General features: G+C 30.5%; 2 protein-coding genes across 2 annotated transcripts; one reads left to right on the forward strand and one right to left on the reverse strand.

Moving 5' to 3' along the window:
* Positions 1-765: 765 nt before the first annotated feature.
* On the reverse strand, positions 766-1,410 carry LOC145575736 (uncharacterized). The gene has a single exon (XM_081633549.1). The coding sequence runs from the start codon at positions 1,408-1,410 to the stop codon at positions 766-768; it is 645 nt and encodes a 214-aa protein (XP_081489675.1).
* Positions 1,411-13,266: 11,856 nt separating this feature from the next.
* On the forward strand, positions 13,267-15,929 carry LOC145576905 (uncharacterized). Its single transcript, XM_081634604.1, has 2 exons — positions 13,267-14,740; positions 15,228-15,929. The coding sequence occupies exons 1-2, from the start codon at positions 13,922-13,924 to the stop codon at positions 15,606-15,608; spliced, it is 1,200 nt and encodes a 399-aa protein (XP_081490730.1). The 5' UTR covers positions 13,267-13,921; the 3' UTR covers positions 15,609-15,929.
* Positions 15,930-16,341: the final 412 nt, after the last annotated feature.

Here is a 16,341-nt window from a genome sequence, read left to right on the forward strand (position 1 = left end):
GAGATTGAACTTGAAATCTGCCACATATAGAACATCTTGAAAGAAAATATCAGATCATGTCTACACATTTCCTGTATATGTGATAACCACTTTTCTGCCATCAGGAATGACAATGTGATTGTCTTCCCCTTTAAACTTAGTGAAAGATATAAAAGCATCTTTATCATGGCATATATGATGTGTAGCACCACTATCAATAATCCAATTATTCAATTTGGATGACGGTAAACAAGTTTTACCTGCAACAAAGGCAAACTTGTCATGAGAAGAATCACCACTAGTCTTTGAGTTCATTTTCTATTTTGCAACAAGATCCAAGTACTGTTGAGCCTGTCCAGATGGAATCATCAAATTCCCTTGGTCATCAGTAGAGTAACCTAGTGCAGCAGTCTGTGCTACAGCTGCAACCTTCTGATTCTTCTCAAATTTGAGGTGAGGAGGATAGCCATTAAGATTATAGCATTGTTGCATACTATGTCCAGGCATCTTACAGAAATCACAGTAATAATTGACTGTCCTCTTGTTGTCCAGATTCCCTAACCTAAAACCCTGTCTCTAAGACTGAGAATGATTCTGATGCTGAAAACCTTAAGACTGCACAAACGGTCTAGTGTTCCATTTGTCCTGATACCTTCCTTTGTTTACAGCAAGAGCCATAGCTTCATCAAAAACAGAAAGAACATTCTCCTTGTTCATCCTGTATAACTACTTATGCTTCTCTTCTTGCATAAGGAGCCTATAAGCATGAGAAATGACTAGAAAAGGCTACATAAGCAGAATACTACCTCTAACAACTTCAAAACCATCATTCAACTTCATGAGAAACTGTACTAATCTCTTATCCTGCTGAGACTTGAGCAAACGCTGAGCAACAGTACAAGTGCAATTAACACAATGGCAGTAAGGTAGAGGATCAACATCATCCAATTGATCCCAAAGTCTCTTGAGTTTTGTGTAAAAAGTTAAAATATTATCAGTTCCTAGTTTCAACTCAATAATAGACTGTTCAAGAGCAAATAGAACAATTCTAGAGGAGGCTCCATATCGTTCCTCAATATTCTGCCAGATTTCTCTTGCAATACCAAAATACAAGACACTCCTAGCCAAATTTTGGTCCAAAACTCCAAGAATCCAGGAGATGATCATACTATTACATCTCTCCCATGCTCTCATCAGAAATGAAGTAGGTAAAGGCTTCTCAATTGATCCATCTACAAATCCTAGTTTGTTCTTAGCAGACAAACAAATAAGCATCGATCTCTTCCAATCACCATATCCAACTCCAGTAAACTTCTCAGAAACGAGTTTCATTCCAGGATTGTCAGATGGATGAAGATAATAAGGAGAACTAGGATCTAGCGAAGGCTCTAAAACAGGCACTCGTTTTTTATTTTGGTTTTGATTTTCCATTGTTTATGAATTTTTTGATCCGAAAAAAAACGAAATCAAGGAAAAGTCTACTCAAGAAACTCAATCAATCTACAAATTGAAGCACAAATCAGGAACAAAATCAATGATCAAAGGAAGATCAAAGACGAAAGAACTAACAAAACGAAGAACAGAGCGAACACGGCTAATCGAAGGACGAACAGCGAAGAACAAAGAGCAACGAACAAACAGCAGATCGAACAATTGAAGATGAAGCGCAACAATCAGAAACAAGCAATTGCAGAATCGGTAGGCTCTGATACCATGTTAACTTCTGAAGATTGAGCTCGAGGTTCAACAATGGCGAAAAAATACCAGAAGTTTTTGGAAGAACAATAAAGAGAAAATGGAGAAGAAGATTTGGGGAAAATTATGATTGTATTGATTAAATGAAAAATGTTTACAGGCAGCTATTTATACATTAATTAATAAGCTTAGAAACAAAGCAATAAGTTTGTTGCAACTACTTTTGCTGAGCTGGCAGAGGTTATAACAACCTGCTGACATGGCAGGAGAGGAGTCTCAACAAAAATCTTGTCAAAGTGGTGCTAGAAAGTTAAAAAGTCAAAACAATGCATCTTTTGTGAAACGGCAGTATTTCCTCCATTCCTTTTCTAGGGTCGCATTTTTCATGAGTATTAAAGTGGGTAAAATGGTTGAAAATAGGTAAATATTTTCGTAAATATAAATACTTTCTTTGGGAATAGGTAAATATTCTGATAAATGGAAACAGTTGGTTTAAGATTATATAACTATTTTGATAAAACGAGAATAATTGCGTTAGAAATAGGTAAATAAAAATATTACTTTAAATAAAAACATAACCAAAGAAATGGAACACCCAAAAGAAATGGTAAATTAATGGACACTTAATAGAGTAAATGGTTTTTGTCGATAACCATACTTGTTACACTTGAATGTTGGATCGTGTTCATTCTCACATTTTCCTTTGAATTTTTTGGGAACTGGGCCAAAGCCTTCATCGGAAAAACTCTGACTCTCTGGCCATACACCTATCACACATTAATTTATGTAAATAAAATTAGAGGGACCATATCGGATTTTCTATTAAATAATACTCCCTTTATTTTATTTTATTTTATTTTATTTTTTAAGTGTTTTGATGTGAAGTTTTGCACTATTCATCACATAATCAACTTTAATTATTGTTAAGCTCTATTCTCTTCATCTATTCAAATACGTAGTAATATTTTGTAAAAATGATTTTAAATTCTATTAAAATGGTTTTAGCTTGGTAAAATAAGCTAAATTAAACACACACAAAAAAATCATTTAAGTAAAGGATTTAGTTAGTAAAAATCAATAATATTAAAGAACAAATATAATAGAGAATTAATAACAATAAATTTTAATTAGTAATGGTTCAATATAATCCTCAAGTTCCTTAAAAAATTAAATTTAAGAAAATAATATCAATTCGGCAAAAATAAGGTGAAGAGAACATCACATTAGTGATTTATACATAAGAAATAATATTGTCGTGTGAGTACATGTTAGAATCGTCTTAATGTATTGTTTTCTAAACATAAACTTTTTATTTTATATATATATATATATATATATATATATATATATATATATATATATAATCAAAGATATAATTGGTCAAAGTTTTACATTAACATATATGCCCAATTAAACTAGGTTACTTAAAAAAAAAAAAAAAAAAAAAAAAAAAAAAAAAAAAAAAAAAAAAAAAACTATTAGTGGACCAACTCTACCTAAGCTTTTGGTTGAGGCTCGGGAATATGTTCTATACTCTATCAAAAACAGTATCACTACTACATTAGCTAGTATAATTACTCCTTAATTATGTACGAGAAGTTCCTTAATGTGAGCGGATGTAAGATAAAGTAAAAGAGAATATAAAAAGGCAGTTCGTGTAAGAAAAAGGTGGTTAATGTAGGAGATGGAATATGAAAAGCAAAATTTACCGGAATCTATATGTCCGATAATTGTGTCTTCTCCGAAGCTTGCTTTCTTCCATAAGGACTCATCAATGCTATAGTCATCTTTATGTTGATTTGGAAATCCAATGAAATCCACTGATCGAGTTGTAAACAAATTTACTGGCTTGCTTTCAATTAATGATGCAACGTTAGGATGTTCTGCATTTTTAAAAATAAAAATACATTAAATGCAATGATTAGTCCCTCCAATAGATATTGCATCATTAAGTTTGTTAAAACTATAGATAACCTATGCTTTAATTATTAAATCTAATCAATATAATAGGCATAGCTTTAATTATTTTATGTCTTACTTGCGAGTTCGTTGGCCTCCTCTTCATGCAATTTTGCAGCAAAGGCATTGAATATTTTATTATATGAATATACGATCCTTTCTGAAGGGTTTATATCACTGCGCAATTCAAGCATATATACATCATCAAATGATAGGAATGAAAATGATATTCTAAAAAATAACAAATAAATAAGATTAAAGTGTTTATTGATTTGTTTATTTGTTTCCATTTTCACATATTTAAAGGAATTGAAAACTTTAGACGTACCTCATTAACACAGAAGAAATCAATTCATGTTGTGAGTTTGTAACATTCTCAGGATTAGCCGACAAACGAGGTTCCGCATGGTGAGATGCCAAAAAGATGATGTAGTGCTGCATTTCCATGGGAACAGTTATTGATACTAACTAGCTTTCTGGCCCGTGCAATGCACGGTTTATTAATAGGTATACAATATATATAATTATTTTTTAATATATTTATATTGGCAAATAAATAGTTTATAGGGGAGAAGAAGAGGTTACAATTAAATGCAATTGTAGTAGAAATTAAAGTGGAGGAAAGTGAGCCAAACAACCTTCAATCATTATACATGTACTGAATTAAAGTTTTTTTTTCATATGAGAAAAGGGATTAAAAAAAGAAAGATTAAATGAGGTGACATGTGGCATTTGGAGAAAAAATGAAATGTGCATGTGGCATTATAAGAATGATGGTTTTTGTTTTTAAATACTAAGTATAGATAGATATAGATTATTCATTTACAAGTACACTTAAGTCCATCAACAACTTACATTTTACAAATAGCACGAGTAACTTTTTCCAAGAAATTGTTCTCTTTAATAGAAATTGTCATTTTGAATTCTGTTAGAAATATGAGATATCGGAAAATATATATGTGATATATTTTCCGTAGATATCATTAAGAGAATAATATATTTAGGATATTTATGTTAAGATATTATTTTGGGATATATATTTAGGGTTTATGGTTAGGCTAATATATCTTTTAGGAAGATTGTTTCCTATCTTATAAACTTAGGTTTGTATAAATACTCAACCCATTGATGAATAATAATCAAGCAATACAAAGCCATTCTATTCTCTTCACCCTAATTTGTCAAATTCATATACTGACATAATTTTACACTAATGTACGAGAGAAATATTATCAAGTGATCGAGATCTTATTACATTTGTTTCAATTTGTATTCTCTAAATATTTAAATATTACAATATTTTATAATACACAATCAAGGCTTGATATGATGATCTGATTTTGATCTAAATATTTACTACGTATAAGCTAAGTTGATGTGATCGGTCTGGTTTAATTTTAGCAAGAATAAGTAATAAGTTTTTTTAAAATAAGTTTTAAGAAATAAAATAAAATAAAATAAAACAATTCTTAGTATCTAAGACAGATTACATTTTACAATGTACAAGCTAAAAAGAGATACACGCTATGCGTGTACCATATAAGAAATGTACTATATTAGCCCATATACAACTATGATTTAATCTACTTAATTTTAGTATTAAATTTTACTCCGTACATCATTATCTTTATATTTTCAGATATTTTTAATTTAAAAATTTTTAAAAAAGAAAAATGCATATACTATTAGAATGCATCAGGGAGTTCAAATCTAACAATTAAAAATTACTCGTATAAATTTATTGAAATATTTATAAATCATAGGATAGGAAGAAACAAATCTACAGAGTATTCTATCAAATGATTTGTTACATAATAAATTTATAAGTATCTGTATACCCTAATTTTCTTGAGCAATTTAGATAATCTTGGCCCCAAATTGTAGATGTTAATCTACTCTGTAAAAAATACATTCAAATTTTGGATAAATATAGATAAAATTTAGCAATCTATGCAGTACATGTAAACTTGCAGAGTGCCTGTCAAAAAAAAAAAAAAAAAAAAAAAAAAAAAAAAAAAAAAAAAAAAACTGTTTGAATTTGTACTCCATTCTTTTTCTTTTTTCTTTTTTTTTTTTTTTTGAAAATATTTGTACTCCATTCTTCTTACTCTAATACGAAGTAATTGATAAAAAAACTTACAAAACATCGGATATATTTTAACTTTAACTAAATCAAATTTTCATCAGATTTCATAAAAAAGTAACACAAATTTAACAATTATAATGTTTTTAAATTAAAAAATGGAAAAAAATTTAAAAGCAAAAGATTATGATACATGCCCTCGTTGGATTTTCTTCAAAAAAAAATAAAAAATCATCATTATTTAAAAAAAAAAACTTCATAAATTTTCACAATCATGTTTCAATAAAAAATAAATAAATAAATAAATAAATAAATAAAAACTCAATTATTTTCAAAGGTATACCTTTTTTTAATTAAAAAAACGATTACCTAGTAAAAAGGATTAAATTTATTTGATTACTATGGCAATATAATTTAATTAGAAAAGCACCTTAATCAACGAGTATGCGACAGTGGCGATAAAAATTGCATTCTCTACCTTGCATTTGCATTACATCTTTAATTACAGTAGCTGATAGTTTTTTTTTATTATTGTGGGAGGGTTTGCTTAATGATGGAATTAAATAAGGGAATAGTTAATGGGTTCTTAAAAAAAAAAAAAGGTAGAAGTTAAGGGGAAATTTAGAAATTTTGAGTGGGAGCAGTTGTGGTATGTAACCGGTAAATAATATAAATGTAATTTTTTTAGTAAAAAAAAAAGAAAAAAAAAAAAAAAAAAAACTAAATGTACTGCACTTTAAGAAGGGTAGTTTTTTTTTTTGAGGGAATTTAAGAAGGTAGTTTATTTTTTCTAAAAAAAAAAAAAAAAAAAACTAAGAAAAGTAATTTTTGCAAATTGAGAAGGGCATTTTGGAAAAAGACAAATTTATCAACCAAGATGCCCTTTCTCTTTATATATTACTATAGATAGATAGATTAGAAAAAGGATCTATCTAGAAGGAGAGCATCTTATGAGATTGAAGTACCTTGGTTTAATTTCTCCCACCAATTCCAAATAAACAACTCCTTTTGCATGCCCCCGGTTTACAGTAATTTTATTGTACATCGAACATTTTTACGAAAAAGTGACCCTTTTTCTTTATAAAAGTGACCCTTTTTCTTTACAAAAGTGACCCTTTTTATTATAAAAGTGATTCATATTTTCACAAAAGTTACCCCTTTTTTACAAAAATGACCCTTTTTTTCCACAAAAGTGACCCTTTTTCTTCACAAAAGTGACCCTTTTTTTCACAAAAACAGAGTATTAAAATAAAAAAAATAAACACAAAATACAAAGGTTACCCCAATGGCTCTACTTTCATCCCGTATCTTTATCTCTCCTCAAAACTAAACATTTCCACCATTAACAAACCTTCAAATTCTCTCTCCTCCATCAAAACCTCAACCCCCTTCTCCCTCTCCGTTACCAACTGCAAGCCCTCATATTTTTCCCTTCATAGTTGTCGTCATCGTCACCTCTGCCGCCATAGTCATCACCACCTCCGCCGCTGCCATGTTTGCCACCATCAAAGTAGATGAGGCGAAATGATAAAAACCCACAATAAGGTATATATGCAATTGGGGTCGAGGTATTCGGAGTTGTTGTAATTCCGGACTTCAAACTCGACAAATCGGGGGATGGGGGGAGGTCAGAAGCGCAGGAATCAGGGGATTGGGATGGTTAGCAAGGTCGAAATCGGAGGGGGACGCCGGATTCTTAGGAGAAGCTAAGGGAGTGGCGACAGGAGTGGTGGTTTGGCAGTTGTTGGTTGTCCCAACTTCCGCCATTCACTAATTTACTGAACACCGGCTTTTTTTAAAAATTTGTGCCAAATAAAAACATGATAATTAAAAGAAATAGATAAAGTACTAAATTAATAAAGCAAATTTCTCATAAAAGAAATTGAAGGATTATGCAACAGGTTGAAGACTTGCCTTAGGGGCAGCAAAGATAGGTACTTGCCACAATGAAAAAAGAAGAATTGATAGGAAACCATGTAAAAACATTGAAATCTGCATTTTTCTTTTAATAAGGTTATTCAGCTCTTTCTTCTCTTCTAGCTAGTCTCCTTCCTTCAGTTCTCAATCAGATTTGAGAATGCATTATATAAGTTTGTTAATTTCTCCTTGAAATTCAAACTTGTTAATTAGATGGTTAATTCACAAATTTAGTAAAATTTACATAATATGTTCATGGTTAATTAGAAAAAAAAACATTAATTTAATTGATACAAGTGGATGCTTCTTAGACTGCAAAAACGTTTACAACTTTTTTTTTTTAATCCAAATTAAATTCATAACCTAGTTCCATCTTCTATATTTAGTTAGTACTTATTGATTATCAATGTGATTATTATTAATTGCTATGAATAGCTATAGAAATATTTAGGTTCGTGTTGGATGTTAATTACACGCAAATGAATGTTTCTCCTCGAAAATCTCTACGTTGCACACTTGCATGAGTCCTAAGGAGATCCTTTATTAAAACTATAGTATTAAAAATATGGAAAAGCAAAGGTCCTCATAACAAGGGTATCAAGTTTTTATTCCTGAAGATAAATGAAAAATATGAACCCATGTTTCCAACAATACACGTAAATATGATTTTAGAAGTAACATATTAAGGAATCATTAGAGCCACACAATACACTAATAAATTTATTAATTGAGAAACTAATTTATTTGTTGTTAAAGCAAACTCCTACCATCAAGGAAAGGCTATCGAGCTTCTTAAAGAAATTTTTTTTTTAAAAAAAAATCTCCTACCGAAAAGCTTTAGGATAAAAGAGACCTTTCCTCTCAAATATTCATGATCTTTCTCAATTTATTATTTAAAAAAAAAAAAAAAAAAAAAAAAAAAAATCTTGTATATACCCGGTTTACACTATTATTAGTGTACATCGAATAGTATTAGGGTAACTTTTTGCCTTTTTTTCATTTTTTGGGCAACTTTAAACATAATACAATTTTTATATAAATAGACAACAAGAAAAGTTTTATAAAGGTAATTTAATTACGTTCAATCACTAATAATTGATTTTTAGTCATTTAAAATGTGATTCTTTACTAATAAAACGTAGATAATTTTTATTGGGTTACTTTTATGAATATTGAGGTAACTTTTATTCATTTCAAGGGTAACTTTTGCTCATTTTAGGATAACTTTATAACGGATGTACAATATTTTAATATACATCTGATTTTTTTAAAAGTTTGTCATTATTCTCTTGTTCTATTCAATGTAATTTCCTTAAACATATATTGGTTGAAATTAAATAAGATTCATTCTCTGCTCTTATTAGGTCCTCTTTATTACCTGATTAATTTAAATCATCCTTTAAATATCACAACAACGTTCATTCTTTCTGTACCATCTATTATCACACCACTCACACAATCACACCGCAAACATCCTTTCAAATATATCGTCATAAAGCCAGAGGTGTCAACTTGACCTGATGTGAAATCGACCCAAAAAAAACATAATTCAAATATTAAGTTGTTTGATATTAATAATTTAGCATAACTCAAATTTAAAAGGGTAAATCTTGTATGTAGTTATCCATATGATATGGCTACATTAGTTTATAAGAGTAATCTTTATTTATATGTATGGGTAACCTCATTTTTCATAAGAGTAACTATATATTGTCCATAAAAGTAACCTAAATTTGATTATACGAGTAAAATCAATTAATTTAGAAATAAGTAACCTCATTTGTTTATTCGAGTAACCCCTATTCTTTTGTTTTAATAAATGAAATAATAATTCCATTTATTTATAAAAAGAGTAACATTTTTTTCTCATTTAAGTAATCTACATATACGTTAAGGTAATTCCATTTGCTCATCACCGTAACCATTATTACTTGATTAATTGTCTTATATGTGATTATGTGAAGTGGTCACACCATGTGGCTAGCCACATATAAAATTATGTGAATTTAAAATTAACCTGATTTCATCGAACCCGACCCCAACACCCAAATTGACACCTCTATACAGGGCAAGGGCGCAAGACAACATTTTGCTAAGGCCAGAAGTTGGCCGGTTTTGTCATTTGGCTAAAAACAAATTTAGTTATATCATATTATTGCTTCACAATTTAACTTATGCGTCCATGTGAGTCACGATTTATCTATTTACTCTCTTGATTTATTATTAAATTCTTGTCCCTTTTTAGTTTGTTTATTTTAGTTTGTCTTATAATATTTTAGGTTATAGGAACTATAACTTTAATCTCATAAGTAGAAGTAATATCTATTCTAATGTTTGTGTCGGGTTCGATGAGGTCAGGTCAAGTCGGATGAGGTCAAATTTATTTTAAAATTAAGTCATATTTAATTGTGTGCTCATTCAAAGTCGAAATATAAACTTGACTCGTGCTATTTTCGAGTTAATTTTGAATCAGGTTGACACGTGGCCTCTACTCACAATCACTACATATTTAACCCCATAACTTTTCTCCCTCATCAACTAATTTCAACCAAAAATTAAAAAAATAACTCCACACACTCGAGCAAATAATAGGGACGTAGGGGTAGTTTGTATATATAGGATGGTCTCTATTTGAATAGGATGGTCTCCACTCTCCAGCAGGCCATAAGATTCAAGATCGACCACATCTTCAATCACAGGGCATAGGCTTATTCTTATCCATTTAGATTCATATGTACTTGTACTTATTACAAAGTGTGTTACATGTCGAAGGGTCGACTGTCTAGATAGCTACAAAGTTAGGGGTTACTTGATTACGTGGGAACTGGCTTTTTACTCCGACCCTTTTTTGACTTTGTTTTTTCTCTTATCCCTCACTTTATTTGTGTTGTTTCGTTGTGTTTTTGTGAGACAAGTTCTTAAATTTTTTACCACACAAATTATCTATCATTTATTTTTAATAAGAAACTATATATTCATTAGTCATGTGCCCGAACGATGTCTAGGTTATTGATATTAAGTTTTACGATACAGTTTTTGTTCTAAATGTTGAAGGTAATTAACATATCACAAACTTTTAAATAAATCGGATGTACAATAAATATTGTACATCCGTTATAAAGTAACCCCTATTATAAGCAAAAGTTACCCTAATATGGATAAACGTTACCCTAACATAAATAAATGTTACAAAGTATTTATACTTTATTGATAAAAGTTACCCAAAAAATTGTAAAAGTGACCCTAAATTTGATAAAAAGTGACCTCCGATGTACAGTAAATTACTGTACACCGGATGTATACAAAAGTTATTGTTAACATATACATATATTGTTCTATATTATGTTATAAGAGGTAAATTAATTATCCATTTTGATTTAAGATCTATTTTGACATATACAATGTATACTCCGTATGTTATAAAATTATGTAACTCTGTATGAGATGAGAGAAAGACAACGGTGTAATCTCTATGGTTTCATAAGTAAGATATATCTATATTATTTACGCTGGAATTAATTATCCCTCAATAATTATATTTATAAAGTAAAAAAATATATTATCACCGCTCCTAAAAGTTGTTAATAAGTTTGGGATATTACAAATAATGAAACACAATATGACAATAATATTAGATTGTGAACTTTTAATTCTTAATCGATTAAAATGTATTATTAATGGATCTTGCTTTAAGTTAATTACTTTATAAACGAATTTTATGATGTAAAATAATAGAATTATAGGATATTTATTGAAAGTTATTGTATAAGTAATTTCATAGGTACGAAATGTTGGAGGTTTATCCAAAATAAAACTATAAAATAACTTTCCTTTTCTAAAAATTCTATTTGAATTTCACTTATTAGTTGACATTATATTTGTCATATTAATACAGTAGTAACGTACATAACTGTGGCCAATATTAGTATGATGATATCTATAATATTTCTATATAATTAATACACATGAATTAATAATTACTTAATAATAATAATAATATTTGTAAGATAGAAAATATTCAAAGTATAACCATGAAGGTAATTGGATCTAATTAGAATGGAAGTAAGAAAGATTGAATAACATCAAACATTATAGTACAATTAATGATAATAATTATATGTGCAATTATGGGAAGGAAAAAAACAATATCAAAATTATGGACAATAATCCAAGTATCCCATGCAGCCAAACTCTGAAACACTTCCCACCCCCACATCATAAAACCTCATCTTCTGCATTGCTTTAGCTTCTGTATTTCGTCTGCGTTAATTGCCACTAGAATATAATTTAAGATACTTCCAATGTGTTTGGATAAAGAAAGGGGAGGGAGGAGAAGAGGAGTGGAGGGAAAGGGAGGGGAGAGAAGAATGGTGAGTTTTCTTTTCAAATCTCTTCATTGTTGGAGGGATTAATTTCCTACAATTTACCCCTTCATTTTTCTCCCCTTCAATTCTCCATCCGTCCTCATTTGTATGTTATCTAAATGAAAGATACACCATCTCTCCATTTCTCTTCCCTTCCTTTCACTCCATTTCCTTCAATCCAAACACACAGTTCAATTACTATAATATTACAAATGCAATATAATGACGACAATAAAAAAAGAAGTAAAACGATTAACAAATAAAAATGCAAATTAATAAGCATAATACAAATCCAAATTATACACAAAAATCAATGAAGCATTACCACAAATGTAATTAGTTGGTAGTGTGACACGTGAATAAGTTCAAATAGGATTTTATATAGGCAAAAGCTAACGAACGCCCCGAGGACGTTAGATAAGCTAGCTAAAAGTAGAAAAATTAAATTAAAATGAACATTAATTACACTGATCGACTCGTGATTTTGTCATGTTTTCCCAAATTAATACCATTCTTGGCAATATTTTAAATGCTTATCTAACGCCTCCGCCCCGGAGGCGTTGGATAAGCTAGCTAAAGTAGAAAGATTAAATTAAAATGAACATTAATTACACTGATCGACTCGTGATTTTGTCATGTTTTCCAAATTAATACCATTTTAGGCAATATTTTAAATGCTTATCCAATGTCCCAGGGGCGTTCGTTAGCAAGATCCTTTTATATATTGACATTGCATGACCAAAGTTACTAACCATATACATACTGAATTACGGGTAGGATTGTACACTGATTCAAAATCTAAAATATCTTGGACCGGTGATGGAACTTTACAAAATCCGATCCCAACCAATCTGGACCTGGTTATTTTGAATTGGCCCGGTTTTAGAATGGCTAATTGGCTATGCCCCAATTTCTCTTGTAGTTCAGATAAAGCGACGAACCTGCCCTCAAAAGTCTACCGCACATGCATAGCTATTGTTATTGATGGTTTTATTTTTTTACAAAGTCATTGTTGGTTATAGTTGAAATTAAAGAATTTAACTTGTGTAATCAACAGACAAGAGGTCTCAATTTAAATTTTTTACACGATCCAATAATTAGAAATTGGTTTTCTAGAAGGGCTAGCTAATTCGTTCCCTATAAAACTTTTGTTTTTCATTTAGGATTTTTTGTGGATAAAAAATATTGAGTGTTGGAAAGAGAGTCACGGCTTCTATAAATAGGTTAAGTCTGGTGAATGAACACAGCAAGAACTAGTGAACTACACTACCAATCTCCTCTCAAATTAAACACTGCGCTCTACACACAGTGCCCTAACAATCAAGTCTATTCATTGATTGAGCATATATATATACAGTACGTACGCCGCTACGGTATAATTTTTTTAATTTCAATTTAGTTTTCTAAAAATTTGACTCACCAAATTGCAATGGGGCCAAAAAATGGGGGCAATGGGAATATATATTCTTACATGCAAATCATCGTTTGTTGGTCATTCATCAATTTTATTTGAAATTAAATAGAGAGATCAACAGTAACAACATCAACTATATATAATGTTGCACATAACAACATTTTTTTTTTTTTTTTTTTTGACAAAGTAAAACATAAAATATTGCAGTTACATAAAGCAGCAAAAACGTCGACCAAGGCTGCACACAAGGACACAAACTACTATATTGAAGCATAAATGGTTAAAAATTGATGCCACCCTACTTTGTCATCAATAGTGTAGTTTATGTCATTGTGTATGTGCACACTTGGACGAAATTGTGCTATAATTTGCATCTGTAATGTGTGATATGTGGTGTTGTGTGCACCTTAGAAATATTTAGTGTTATTGCATCATATATTTTTTTTTTCATAAATATGCTATAGGCTGTTTCTCACCAATAATTCTTTTTTTTTTTTTTTTTTGGGTCTTATGTATAACAGCTTATTTATCAAGTCAATCACTATGAGAGGATCAGTAGACCAAAATTCTGCCTTGATTTTGTCCCTATGGCATTGCAAATTTGCATGGTTCTTCGCAGATTCTACAAACAAACATGCCCAAAGATTAAGGAGCATTCCGAGGACACACAGAGCAATGGAATCAATATACGAGTGCATGAGACCCCTTCGTTTTGCCATTCATGATCACCACATCAACAACATCCCTGAAATAGCAAGACACTTCAATTGCATCGTCTTGGAATCCGGAATCCCGCACGAGGTATGGATAGGGGAGCTCCACTCCTTGATGGAGGAAGTTGTATCCATTAGCCATGTCCTTAAGGATTACCAACACCGCCTTCTAGTACATGAGAGTGATACGAAGAGTACAAGCACGCTAAGAGATTGTTTTGATCACATTCATGAACAACCCAAATTTACAGTCTGTTTATTAACCCTTTGGTATTGGTTAGTTGTTTGGTGCTTCCCTGACAGTAGTAAACCTTCTTCAAATCATAGTATTAATGATCATTTTAAAAATGAATTCATTTTGGCTATTGAGTCGCACAATGAAATGTTAGCAAGATGTTTGGTTAACCCTTCACCAATGATAAATAAAACTGAGCAACACCACCTCCAAAATCTCTTTACTATGCTCATAAGGATGCTGAAATTAGACCTTCAACATTGGATCGACGCCTTGGATTATTTCACGGGTAAGATGGCAAACGCCGGATTATTACGAGGACAAGTGAAGAAAGTTTTCAATGCCACCACAGCTCTCAAAGATGATGGTACAATGCCAATGGTAAGTCAATTTTGTAATCTGCTGTTAAATAATGCATGTTTTATACTACATCTATTTTTTTATTATTTGCAACAAAGGTAGTAAAATCCATTTCAACTTGCAAACAAGCTTTTCTTTCCCTTTCATTGGTTGTTCCATATAAGATTCTTCATGTTTTTATAAAACAAAAGGTTTACTACTACACCATACATGTATTCATAAAGTGATTACAGCTAGCCTTAAATAGAGATAGTAAATAATTAACTATTACTACCATAGTAGGTTATAGGTAAATCTCCACTAGTCCATTATATATACAATTAACCTCTTAAATGCAAAAGTAGTAGCAAAAAATAAGGAAATATTATCTTTCAGTGACAACCATAATTCGAAACACTACATCCAACATAAAAATTTCAAACGACCACTACATTTATGCTTTGTAACTTGTAAGCCTTTTTTTTTTCGGACCAATTGATAAAATTTTCTTGTGTTTTGCAATTTGCAGATGTATGCAACAGAAACGACTAAAAAAGGTTTAGTAATGTCCGCGCCAAAGTTTTTAGGTAAAAAGGGCTGGCTAAAGAACCTTATACGTGATGCATTGATACAGAAAATTTTCAGCGAAGTAGTTGATAATCTAGAGCATGTGGTAGTGAATGTTTACCATGGCTTGAAAGATGCCGCAGATTTTCTCGTCGAAGAAATTCCAGAGGTTGTAGACGAAGTTGGTCATGAAGTTGTAGATGTAGCAAAAAAAATTGTTCACGTTGTTCATGACCAAGTTTCTCATTTGGGTCATATTATAGCAGACGGGATGCATCATTTCGCAGAAGGCGTTCATTCAGTAGTTAATAAAGTGGGACACTTTTTCTCATCACTATTTTAATTATAGAGTATACGTCGTTTACTATAAAACTTTCGTTTAGATTATACTGGTAAAACAGGTCATGATTTTTCGGTTTTTTTACCTACTAGGGAGTACTAAAAATGCCAAAATCAATTTCGGAAGTACCAAAATCAGTTCTTGTAATTTTTATTTTATTTTTCATAAAAAGTAATTAAGCTGTCAGGCTTAAAGTCAGGTTTTTTGTCACTTTTTCCTGTCATGGCCAAGAAAGTGACTTTGAATAAGGCAGCAATGTAATATAACGTAGTATTTTAAATGAACTGTGAAGTGTGTAGCACAATAAAATTACTAATGTTTAAACTTGCGTGTTTTATTGTTCTACGTACAATCGTATCTTTTAAGTTGTGCTTGTATTGGTAATTTTTATTTTGTAATAGATTATGGCAAATGTTTGGTAATTAGAGTTTTGACCAAAAATGAGCTTATTTGACCAAGTTAGAGATTTGACTACAAAAATCATGTAATTTGGTTGTTTGGTAAAAGAGCTTATTTAAAGAGCTGATTGGAGCAAATCAACTAATTTGTAAAAAGCTTAAAAACAGAGCTTTTTCATATTAGTTAATTGAGATATGGTTGCCAAATAACACTCTTATCCTAAAAAGTTACTCTAATTTACAATGTCAATGCCCTCAAAAAAAAAATATAAATGTCTAAAATTGTCATTTAATTGTTCAACTAACAAAACAATTATATCTAATCAACTAATTTTACC

Source organism: Chenopodium album, chromosome 13, assembly GCF_948465745.1.
Source record: "Chenopodium album chromosome 13, dcCheAlbu1.1, whole genome shotgun sequence".
In the NCBI taxonomy this organism is placed as follows: Eukaryota; Viridiplantae; Streptophyta; class Magnoliopsida; order Caryophyllales; family Amaranthaceae; genus Chenopodium; species Chenopodium album.